At 35.6% G+C, this 12,910-nt stretch overlaps 1 protein-coding gene across 10 annotated transcripts in view; it reads right to left on the bottom strand.

Annotated features, from left to right (window-relative positions):
- Window positions 1-3,572: 3,572 nt before the first annotated feature.
- LOC149206275 (phosphatidylinositol 4-kinase beta 1-like) overlaps window positions 3,573-12,910 on the bottom strand; it is a 184,216-nt gene continuing 174,878 nt past the window's right edge. For all 10 annotated transcript variants that reach the window (XM_089395387.1, XM_089395383.1, XM_089395390.1 and 7 more), the window contains 2 exons: window positions 4,619-4,702; window positions 3,573-4,482 (listed from right to left, as the gene is read on the bottom strand). In XM_089395387.1, coding sequence (XP_089251513.1) covers window positions 4,381-4,482; window positions 4,619-4,702 — 186 coding nt within the window. In that variant the 3' untranslated portion in view covers window positions 3,573-4,380. The remainder of the gene's footprint in view (window positions 4,483-4,618; window positions 4,703-12,910) is intronic.

The following is a 12,910-nucleotide window of genomic DNA, read 5'->3' as shown; positions in this document are numbered from 1 at the left end:
TTCATATGGAAAAGGTGTTATGTTTTGTTTATCAAAATAAATAAAAATATTTAGTATGATTACCTTAGTAAAACTATTTATCAAATTTCATAATTTTGTAACCAATATTTATTTCTTAGTTTTAATGCTCTTATTATAAAACTCATCTAAATCGTGTTTTTATAGGTTAAATATTGTTTTTAATTCAGTGCACCTACAAAATAAAGGTGCATTCTACACTCCCATATGAGAAATATTTGAGAAATGTGTAAATTACATCCCTGAAGCTGATGTGGTACATGGTACACATCAACATAATGCAATAATTTAAGACAGAGTAAAAAGTGATGGTCCAATATAGTTGAGATCTATAAACAATTCATAATGTAAAAGATTAAAAAATATGAAAAGAATATAAAGCACACAAACGCACAAACCGCAGCTTAGATCTATGTAACTCAAGATCTTTAAATACTATGGAATTTGCATCTCATTTTTTTTCTAATTGCTTTGGTGCATAATAGTTCTAGAGTTTTTGAAGACTATGCCATGAGTTTATTCATACTCAACATAAATAACACACATAGCAACACATTTTGCATGAATAACTCAAGTTCCTTGACAAATAAGAATATAGTTTTGCCAAAGTATATTCATTATAAACACAAACACGATAACCACTTTCTATTCAACCACTAGGACTGTTACTCATGAATTAGAGACCGAAGTACAATTTATAAACACAAACACGATAACCACTTTCTATTCAACCACAAGGATTGTTACTCATGAATTAGAGACCCAAGTACAATTTTTGTACGCTCCCACACTAAATTTTTTGTAATTCATCTATTTTAAAGTTTAATTATATGCAACAACAATGTACATCGTCCCATTCTCATTATTGTGATGATAAATAAATCATGTATATTTTATGGTTGCAAATTACTTAAAATATATACAACCTTGATTCTTTAAACATATGAATTATAAATAATATCTATTTGCATTTGATTGAATGGTAAAAGTACATTTATTATGTTAAATTTGCTACAACATACATGATTGATATTGTGAACCTTACTTTGTCGCTGTTGGATTGTGCTACTGAGGGTAAGTATTCTACATAATAAAAAATGCTTACATCTTGTATCAAATGACTCAGTGACATAATACAGCCACTCACATGTTTAAGTGAAAGAAAAGTGAAGTGTATTTTAATTCGTTGAATTAAATTATCAAACCATGAATCAAAAGATGTCTCCATGCATAAAAATAGAAAGAATGTATGTCAAAAAATTTAATCATTAACAAACAAAAGTCACTGCAAACAAACCTAACAGTCAACAATTGCCTTTCACATCCACTTAATTGTTGATCTTATTTAAACCCGTTAGCAATGCCCTTCATTGTGGGTAGATAGTTTCACAAAAAATTTCATCAAATTCTATACCTAATCACAATATACAATCATTTTCTATTAAAAACGAATCAATTTTTTTTAAGGAATTAAATAAATACAATTTGTAAGGCATTACAAAGCTATAGATGTATAGATAGTACTTAGGATCACAAGATTGAATCATTTTTATAAAGAATTATATTTGAATGAATCAAAGAAATAAGCCACTACAAAACTGGAGTAACACATAATTTTTAACCTTACAATAATGTTACAAGTTCAAATGCATCATTTTAAACTTGAATTTCTCATAAAATAGTTGCATAATAATATTACAAATTCAAATGCATCACTTTAAACTTGAATATCTCATAAAATAGTTGCAATTGTCAACTCTACATTGAAAAAAGACACTATTTTTTTACCCATATTCTCAATAATCACTCATAGCGTCATGAAAAAATAATGTTATGAGCATAGCCAACATAATTTGTAACCCCGTAATGATATTACAACTTCACATAAATCATTTATATTTAAATTTATTATAGGTTGCAATGGTAATTTTTATATTTAAATTTATTATACATTGGTTGCAATGGTCATGGTCATGGTCATTTTTATATTTAAATTTATTATACATTGGTTGCAATGGTCATGGTCATTTTTATATTTAAATTTATTATACATTGGTTGCAATGGTCATTTTTATATTGCATAGCACTTCTTTTTTTCATTGGACAACATCACATTACAAACAAACAAACAAAATGGATAACCAATACATATACATCTAACAAAGGAAGAAAAATGGATAACCAATACATATACATATAACAAAGGAAGAGTTATAAAATGAAAGAGATGGGAATAAAAATTAAAATAATAGAGATAGGAATAAAAATAAAAGCGAAGGAAATAAACCAGATTAAATAATACGGATTAAAATTATTAAATAATAATTGCAAACCATACGAATTAACATTATTAAATAATAATTGCAAAGCACATTAAATAATACGAATTAAAATTATTAAATATTAATGGCAACTAAAGACAGATCACAAATTTGTGCAAATTAACATATTTTCAAACTTTTCAAGAAAATTTCCATTGATATAAAAATTAATACAATTTTGTGTTTTACCTTAAATGTTTGCATAGGCATATGCAACAGTAATTTACACTTCCAATATTATAAATTTGTCTGCTTTTGGATTGATATGTATATGTATACCCTCTGTTTTTCCCTTATGTTTTAATTTTTATCTGTATATCCTCCGTTTTCTCCCGCATGTTTAATTTCGTTCTGCTTTTAATTTGTTTTTCTTTTGTTTTAATTTTGTTCTGACTTTAGATTGATATACCCTTTCCTTAACTTGCTTGAGTTTCACTAAAAGCCAAACAAAATCGTTTTATTCCCTATAGGTTAATAGAATACGAATTATATTATCCAAAATGCTTGAGAATGAAATAAAATGTTATATGGTTTAATGCCAGAAGAAAAACAAAACAAAAAAAAAAAAAAAGAGAATTTCTATCTTGAATTATGTGAGTTCAAAACATTACGCTGTGAACACAATATTCCAAATCATGTAATTAGTTCTTCCATAGAACTCTAGTGAACTGTTTGGAATCTAAAGTTAGAAATGCTACAACCAGAATACGCAGTCAGAAAAAATCCAGTCTCCAACCAGGTAAATTACCCACAGAGAGACGGTTTCTGTAAAGAATCACCATTGTTACATCAGTGCCTTCCCTAGCTACAATACATGTCCAGAGAGAATCCAATCTTGGACCATTACAGAATATTTTCGTGTTCCACATTTAGAGAGTCCGGGATCAACATTATGCAGTAAAGCACAATCCAGCTTTATATATACATGAACAGTCAACAATCGCACTCTCTAGGAGTAGAGATAAAATGTGTGCCAGTTTCCATTTGGATTGAATACAACAATCTCTTTAAGGGGAAACTCTAAACATCGTTTAAAAACTCATTTAACAACGCCCTTTTATCAACCCCCAAAAAATGTTATTCCTTACAGAATTAATGCAGAAACTTCGTTCTGCATTCTATTAAAATAAGAAAAACAATAAGCAAGATAATAGATCTACACATGAATTGCTCGAAAAAAAGAGAATTTCTATCTTGAATGTGAGTTCAAAACATTATGCTGTGAACACAATATTCCAAATCATGTAATTAATTCTTCCATAGAACTCTAGTGAACTGTTTGGAATCCAAAATTAGAAATGCTACAGCCAGAGTACGCAGTCAGAAAAAATCCAGTCTCCAACCAGGTAAATTACCCACAGAGAGACGGTTTCTGTAAAGAATCACCATTGTTACATCAGTGCCTTCCCTTGCTACAATGCATGTCCAGAGAGAATCCAATCTTGGACCATTACAGAATCTTTTCGTGTTCCACACTTAGAGAGTCCGAGATCGACATTATGCAGTAAAGCACAATCCAGCTTTATATATACATGAACAGTCAACAATCGCACTCTCTAGGAGTAGAGATAAAATGTGTGCCCAGTTTCCATTTGGATTGAATACAACAATCTCTTTAAGGGGAAACTCTAAACATCATTTAAAACTCATTTAACAATGGCCTTTTATCAACCCCCAAAAAATGTTATTCCTTACAGAATTAATGCAGAAACTTCGTTCTGCATTCTATTAAAATAAGAAAAACAATAAGCAAGATATTAGAGCTACACATGAATTGCTCGAATTTCAATTTTCCAGAAACTCTGACTACTACATTGACTTCAATTCGAGGTAAACATATAAATCAAGGATGTATGTTCCTACTACATCTTTTAGTAATATTACTTTGTATACAATGCTGCCAGGCAAGATATCAAATTGTTCAACTTTAAGCATATGATACAAATCCCTTCCCCTGAAGGTGAAGCAAAAGCTCCTCAACAAAGATGGCTAACGGAAAACAGAAACCTGAGAATGAAATGTGCCCGAGCAATATAAATTCTCACAAGATACCATTCAACACACGTTGGTAATAATCATACTGCCTTGTCCGCCAGGCATCTAAACTGCTGCTGATGAGAGATAGAACCAAAGAAACACATTGCTGTTTGCAAACATCATATCAACAGTCAAATTTCTTAAGTAAATCAATAACAAAGATGGCATAATATCAAGCTTAAACAGAGACATGTATCTCCTGAAAATATGACTAAGATACAACTATGAATAAGTATGCCAACCTCTTCTGTCAAACTTAAATGAAAGCGCTTTCGCAAATTTTGTATTGTTTTTGGTCCACCTTTAAAACATGGGAAACCGGAGTCCTGCAACAAAGATGGAAAAGCAAGCTTCTTAGTATAACCTTAACCCAACAAAGATGGAAAAGCAAGCTTCTTAGTAACCTTAACCCAAACAAGATACTAAAACATGATTAGACAATCATGATTCACGTCATGAGAGAAATATATTAGTTCGAAGTGCACCTTATTTATGTTAATTTGCTTTGACAATGTGGCTGCAACGACAGCATATATGCAATTAAGTAAATAGAACTGCTACTCACAGGAAACGCTACTTGGGAGCAGGAGTGGGACTTGGGAGCGGGAGCGGGGAGCGACATTTTCAAAAGCTTCCGGGTTGGGAGCGATTTGGGGAGCTATTTTTATATAATATATATTTTTCTATATTATGATGCATATATGTCAACAAAAGCATGTAGAATCATGAATTAGTGATAAAAAAAAAAAAAACGTGGATTAAACCATATGTCATTCATCTAGTAGTTATACTTCAATATTCAATATATAACATTTGTCATCACTAAAGTTGTACTTGTAACCATTACCAGTAACCAAACTATAGCAAAGAATATCAAAGTTTCAAACATGAAATAAACATGAAATGAAACATTTTATGAAGCATCATATTCATAGTTCATTACCAATGAGTTATAAATGCCAACTTCAAACTTAAATTGTCATATATTGTTTACAAAAATACCATAATAAATATGAAATAGTCAATAGTTATAAAAAGTACTACAAAGTACAAACTAGAAAAGACATGTAAATCTATACTCTAAAATTTCTTATTTCCACGAGAAACTTCTAATTTCTTTGATGATCCATGAGCAATGGGAGTCTCCTCCCGCATAGTGGGACGACCACGTCCAGAACCAGAAGGCACATGACCTCCACAAAATGTTGCAGATGGAGGTCGCAGCAAAGGCAAAGCTGGTGCAACTTGAGCATTGTTAGTGGATGATGAGGGTGGCATCGTTTTTGTTGTTGCTGCTGCTTCATCATCATCTTTCAAAAGCTTTGCTTCCAATTCTTCTAAATGTATACCTCCATCCTCCAAATTATCCTCCTCTGAATTGTTGTCCTAAGTCATATATAATCTATCAGCACGAGCCCACTCACAATAATGTGTCAACAACCTCAAGTTGTAGTGCACAAAAACCAAGTTTTCTGCCCGGTTTTCATTGTGGCAGTTTCTTCTCACTTTATGGATGAAGCTATAGGTACTCCAATACCTCTCTGCAAAGAAGTATCAACAACTTGTGAAAGCACTTTCACTGCCAATTTTACCAAAGGTCACCCGGAACCATACATGTTCCACCATTCAATAGTATCCATTATGTCAATATCTTCGATTGCATGCAAAGAACCAAAGACTCCCATCTTACTGAAGTATTTGCCTAATTCTCCATGCAATCTAGCACACCCCTTCTCAGGGACCAGTTTGTCTAATGTTGCCATATACCCAACTTGTACCTCTGGATCTATATGGGGTTTGATCCTAACCCCACCCCTAGGTGCAGGTTTGCCCAACCAAGATGGAGTAGTATTTTGGCATAAGGACATATGCCAAGACAAGTAATGGGACATTCAAATTATCCCACCGTGCACACATATTTGTGAATATGATCATACAAGATGGGATCTTTCGGCTGAACAATATCTTTTATTTGCTCCAACATGTTATCCACCTGCTCATACACCTCCCCAATCACCAGTGCATCTATATCTGCGAAATGAATCATGTTATAAATGAGCTTGGTGTATTGCAAAACATCCCTCACACTTGCCAAAACTAACCATCAAGAGCGGTGTCCTCCATCTATTCAAAATATTCCTTGTCAGTGGTGGTTGCAACTTGCGGCCCTGCCCTTTAATACCTGCCAATGTGGACTTGATACCATGTTGGCCAATGACTCTCTTACCTTTAAAAGGCACATGAAGGTGAGATGATAGCTAGCAAATCTAGTCTTTACAAACTTCAATAGCTCCAACCTTGAGGGACTATGGAAAAGGCCATGGGTAATGCTATGATTGGTAATAAATTTTATCAATTTCTTGTCTCTCTTGTACAATTCACCAATCCATTTGTATTGAAGTTCCTTCATCTTAATAGTGTCATGCCCCAAAAGGTTCATTGTGTGAACCAAACACCCAGACCAAAATATGTTGGGGTATTTATCTTCAATGATTGTTCCCACTACCTTACAATTAGAAGCATTATCAATGATGATTTGGATGACATTGTATGCCCAATACTTTCAATTGTTTGAATTAATGGTTGTGCAATGTTGATGGCGGTCTTGAACTTTTCTGAGTAATCATGTTATGAAAGGAAGACTGCACCAATAGCAGACACACCAAGAACATTTAACAATGGCTTGCCTTTTACGTTTGTCCAGCCATTAGATACAATGGATACCCCATATTCATTCCAAGCATTTGTGAATTTACCCAAAGCATTTGTTATTTTGGCATTTTCATAATCAAGTCCCACAGTTCCAACTTTCTCATACACAAGGCTCTTGTATCATTTAGGGGCATCATTGATGGCAGCAACCATTTCATGCCAATAAGGTGAGAGAAGAACATTGAATGGTACCCCACATGCAAAGAGAAACTGGAAAAATTTTGCATCCACGTCATCCCTACACCCTTGATCAAGGAATTTTGATATTGTTCTACGCCTTAAAGAGATGTATGTGCCTGTGGCTCTGTATCCACTACCATGGGTGGATGTTGATGGAGTTCTTACTCTATGTGGGCTAGTGGTGACATGTTCAACTTCACCCTTTGATCTTTTAGATTTGTATTGGGCTTCCTCCTCTTCCCTTATGTATTTGGCTCTTTGTTGTGTTGACACACTTAGACAGGTTTTGATTCCTATTTGCTTAGTTCTATCCCATGCCATTTTCACACAGAGATGCTTTATGGAATAGGTATATGAACCTATGTAAGTGACTTTGTGATGGGGGGCATGTAAATTTAGTGGTTCCACCCATGAGTTCTCCATAACCCATAAATCGTTTCTGGAAATTCCTACTGAAAGTGTCTCAATTAGATTATTAACCTATTTTTTTAAAGTTTCCTAAGTCTAAACTTAGGAATACTAGTTAATTAATCAGTATTAATTGAGATAAAGTGTGAATTATCTAGAAACTCACACGAATCAATGGGAAATTAATTTGGGCCCTTGATTATGTTTTAATCTGGGTCGTTGGAGGTCCAATAGAGGATTATGAGAAAAAGTCGATGGGTAGATGTAGAACACACTTGCGGAGTTTTATTTCCTTGGGTAGTTCGATTTCCAGAGAGCAGCTGCAGTTGTCGAAAAGCCAGAGAAGGAAGCAAAGACAGTGAGGAACAGGGACATTGAGTCTGAAGGAAAGTTTTTCCAGACCCGGAGAGTCAGCTATAGGAGGTTCAAGTGTCCTCAGTGTGGTTGCACAAACGCAGGGCAGAAGCTTCAGAGGCAGAGTTAGATTTGGCCAAAGAGAGGGTCGATTCAATTGCTAGAGGCCAAGAAGATTTTTGAAAGGTGCCAATGACTCATTCTCATTGGTTGGATTAGGAAGACGGCTTGATCAGTTGCAGTTCCAAGCAGCGCGTTCTAGTGCTTGCGCAAGGTTTGACGTAGAGGCTAACGCAGGGGTTTAGTAGAGCCCATTCAGAGCCAGTTTTGGAGTTGGATCAGCGTCAGGTGAGACAAAATTTGTCTCACTAATTTTTGTGGCTAGTTTCTCCTGTAGTGGAGTGCTAGTTTGTGCATCCAGATTGTACTCAGAATTTCACTGTTGCATAATAATCAATGTTCCACCAAGTCTCCGGGACAGGGAGACGCGGGTGCGGGGAGACGCACAAAGGGGACTTGTGGGAGAACCCTGAAATTTTAGGGAAATTTAGGGGAGACGGGGAGACGTCTAAGTATATATAATATAATTTTTAATTATATATATTATAAATTTATATATATGTATATAATTTTGAAATTTTCATGTTCATATTCATTGTTCAATAATGCTAATCCATCAAGATTCAATACCATAAGATTCAATAATAAAATTCAATATGAAATTCAAATATTCAAATACAATGTACATTGATCCATATCAATTATCATTCATCAATCATCATTCTATAATTTACATTGAAAACCAAAATAATAACTGAAACTAACATATATTCCAAACAGTTGTTTCTATATGATTAAATCAAAAAGTTATAAATAAATTAACTTCTAATATATCTGACCAACCTCTGCGATTTCGCTTTGGTTTTCACTAAAAGAATGACGATAGATGAACCACATACCTGTAATCTTACAATGCTCTTAATTTGTTCACGGTCTAGAGGTTGGAAAACAATATACTCATCAATGCGATTCATGAACTCAGGGCGGAATGTCGTTTGAGCCACTTCCATAACCCTGTTCTTCATTCTCTCATACAGTTCCTCTTTTGAGCCAGGTTCATCATCAAGCCTACTTAGAATGTACTGAGAACCAATGTTTAAAGTCATAATAATGACAGTGTTGGTGAAGCTTACAGTTCGACCCTGAGAATCAGTGACCCTTCCGTCATCTAAAATCTGAAGTAGAATATTGAAGGCATCTGTATGTGCCTTCTCAATTTCATCAAACAGAATAACTGCATAAGGCCTTCTACGTATAGACTCAGTCAACTATCCCCCTTCTTCATAACCCACATACCCTGGTGGTGCTCTAATCAGCGTTGAAACTGCATGCTTCTCCATGCATTCACTCATGTCAATCCTCACTAGAGCTTCATCAGTATTAAATAAATAGGATGCAAGAGCCTTAGCTAATTCTATTTTGCCAACACCTGTTGGGCAACGACTCCTAAGTGCTAACAGCAAGCCGCTGCGAGGAGAAGAGTGAGGATGCGCTGAAGCTCTCGTGGGCGAAGTGAGAGCAGATGGAAGAAAAAAATGCGTTGAGGTAAGAGCATAATGAATGGCGACAGAATGAAAACTTGAAAAGTGGAGTTAACCCTAACTTGTTCATGTAATTTTTTATTTGTAATTGTTAATTTAGTTTATTTTTATTTTTTATGTTTTTTTAATAAATTAATTTTCATTTTTTTAATTTTTTTTTTGGTTTATAAAGGGTAATTAGACAAAAATGAAGGGGGGACGCCCAGAAGAACCCCATTTTTGGGGGGGACGCCCAGAAGTACCCCTTTCGGGGAGTCGAGTCTCCCACATTAGGGAAACGCACCCCCTTGCATCTCCACGAGTCTCCCCAAAAGGGGGACGTGGGGAAACGCACCCCCGAGAGTCTCCTCATCCCGGGTGCGTGGGGTGCGAGGGGTGCGCGCACCCCACCCTGGGGGACGCGTCCCCATGGAATACTGATAATAATAAAAACCCTCAATTGCTGCACCGGTTTTCCCAAGTTGGGTTTTTTCAAGGACATTTGTCCAAAAATAACTATGTCTTTAAGTATGGGGGATTACACAGTGCATTATATTAGATATCATTTTTTGGGATTCAACTGCGTTAAGTAAGTCATTCAAACGTATGACCATTTCCATGAGAGGTAGTCGTAACTGACTAATTTCTCATGATTTTTGAATAGTTCACTTAGCACTCATTGCATCGGGTGATGCTCACAGGGGTGAAGAAGTGGGATTGAAACTAGTGAAATGTGGAGAACGAATCACATAGCATCAATCATCACTTCCGGGGCTTGCCCCCGGTAACCAGGACTTCCCAGGAGGTCACCCATCCCAGAACTCCTCTGGCTCAAGCGCGCTTAACTGTGGAGTTTTTCCCACAATCAAGCCCACTTAGCTTGCTACCCCATTTGCAAAACCTTAGCAAGTATTGTGCCTCATGAACCATTCAAGTAGAGATCCCTTGACTCTTTTTGAATTTAAGTATGGGGGATTACGCAGTGCATTATATTATATATGATATCCCACTTCTTCACCCCTGTGAGCATCACCCGATGCAATGAGTGCTAAGTGAACTATTCAAAAATCATGAGAAATTAGTCAGTTACGACTACCTCTCATGGAAATGGTCATACGTTTGAATGACTTACTTAACGCAGTTGAATCCCAAAAAATGATATCTAATAACTATGTCAATTTTTTTGATGTGTGTGCTAGCATTTCTCGGTTTCCCGTGCTATTATTTTCCGCAGTTTTATTTGTCAAGGTTGCAGTGTGAATTATTTGGTATTTGTCGTAGCAAATAAATTGTTAAATTAATTAAAAATTAGAAAAATAATTTGTAGTTGCTGCAATAGGATTTCAAACTTGAAATTTTCACAAAATGGAACCAACAAGAGAAGGCTAAGCCATATACCTATCATGTTTGGTGAAGTTTGAGTTTTTTGCCTGCAATTAAATGGAGGAATGGGAATTGGGAAAGAGTAGGAGAAGAGAACATCTTTCATTCCACATATAAAAAACACAACTGCTACATGGAAAAAAAAAAAGAATGGGATTAGACCCTACCTCTTTGACTCTCCTATGGCAGTGTCTTCAATCTCCCAAGCTCTCTCAAATGGCAATCTTTAATCTCCCTTGCAAGCTCCTCAAGCCTAAACCCTCTCAATCTCTCTCAATCTCATGAAGAACATATAATATGGAAGGGGAGGAGGCCTTCTATTCGTTTGGCCCTCTTCAATCTCCCAAGCTCTCTCAAATGGCAATCTTTAATCTCCCTTGCAAGCTCCTCAAGCCCAAACCCTCTCAATCTCATGAAGAACATATAATATGGAAGGGGAGGAGGGCTTCTATTCGTTTGGCCCTCCTTCCCCCCGCCCCCACCCCAAAAAAAAAAAGTTCTCCTCCAAAGGTTGCACACATCTCTCAGAAGGGTGGGAGTGATTTTTTTCCCAAGGGAGCGATTGCTCCCACTCCTCGCAGTTAAAATTCGCTCTGAAGCGAAGGGGAGCGATACGGGAACGATTGCTCCCTTTATTGCTCTCAAATTGGCAAGGAGCACAATTTTTTTAAGGAGCGTGCTCCCGAGGTCACTCCTGCTCAAAGTGCATTTCGGTACCGAATTCAAGGGGGCGGGGGGTACTACCATGCAGCCTTACTCACAGGGAACGTCACCAAACCAACTCATGGAAAGTAGAATGATCCACAATATCCCAAGTTGTCACATTTCTCTTATTCTATGTCAAATATGTTAGTGTCCTATATTATAATAGTCAAAACAAGTTGTCTTTTAAATAAATTTTGAGAAATGTGTAAAGGTTTTGCTATGATCTCTTAGAGATCAAGCTATTGGTCTTTGTAAACAATGTAAGATGTTATTATTGATGTAATTATGTTAAGAGTGTGTGAAAGATGATGTAAAGATAGTTATGGATTCCTTAAAGATTGAGTCAAGTAAGTCTAGGGTTGATGTCTCATACAAGATCATGAGTGAGGTCATAGTGAGTCTTGTCTTCTCATCATTGGCACAAATTAGTGGGGTCTCAAGATAGTTAGTTAGGTTGTCAAATCAAACTATGCCATGACATCACCACCAGTACAAAAGGTCATGAGACATGTTGCACATCTTTCAATTGTTGTGCTTTCATGATTAAGGCTCCAAATCACAATGATTGTCTTTGAAAGTCGGGTTTGGTCACCTTGGGAGTTCAAAAACTTGTTTTAGCATCTAAAATACCAGAGATCCATTCTTTCTTAGCTACTTCCAGGTTCCAATTAAACATTTTCTTGCATGATTTATCTTGCATGTTGTATAATTTGCCCTTACCTGTCGAAGAAAACACTCAAATAACCTTGTAAACTTCAAACTTTTAGCTTGCTGTGTTTTCTTTGTTGAGCCTGAAAAAATACGTTGTGCTTTCACACAATCACTGTGTTTTCTGTTTTTCTTATGTCAAATATTCAAAACTTTGCTTGCCACCTATATCCTAGAGTCTTACAATTCCATGTCAATGGTCTAGAGCTTCAACAACCTTGTGTTGTTGCTCTAAAACATCAAGAAAGTTATTTTCCTCATGCACTACGCTTTATCGTTGCACCTGTGTATTTGAATTTCCACTGTAGAGAAAAGCAACAAACTACTGCATTTGGCTCTGGAAGTTGAGTTTTGTTTCCTGAACATGTTAATGTAGGGATTTTCATTCAAAGTTTGCCATAAGCCCTCATCTAAAACCCTAATTTCATAGTTGTTACATTATTGTTGCGCTAGTTGTCAAACACTAAAAATTGCCTTAAAAAACCCTAGAATTCATCTTTTGTT

The sequence above is a fragment of the Pinus tabuliformis genome, chromosome 1_2 (genome assembly GCF_031772625.1).
Source record: "Pinus tabuliformis cultivar Carrire ecotype Pingquan chromosome 1_2, CPIR1, whole genome shotgun sequence".
In the NCBI taxonomy this organism is placed as follows: domain Eukaryota; kingdom Viridiplantae; phylum Streptophyta; class Pinopsida; order Pinales; family Pinaceae; genus Pinus; species Pinus tabuliformis.
The sequence above is the reverse complement of the archived record's forward strand: the minus strand, read 5'-3'. Positions and strand labels throughout refer to the sequence as shown.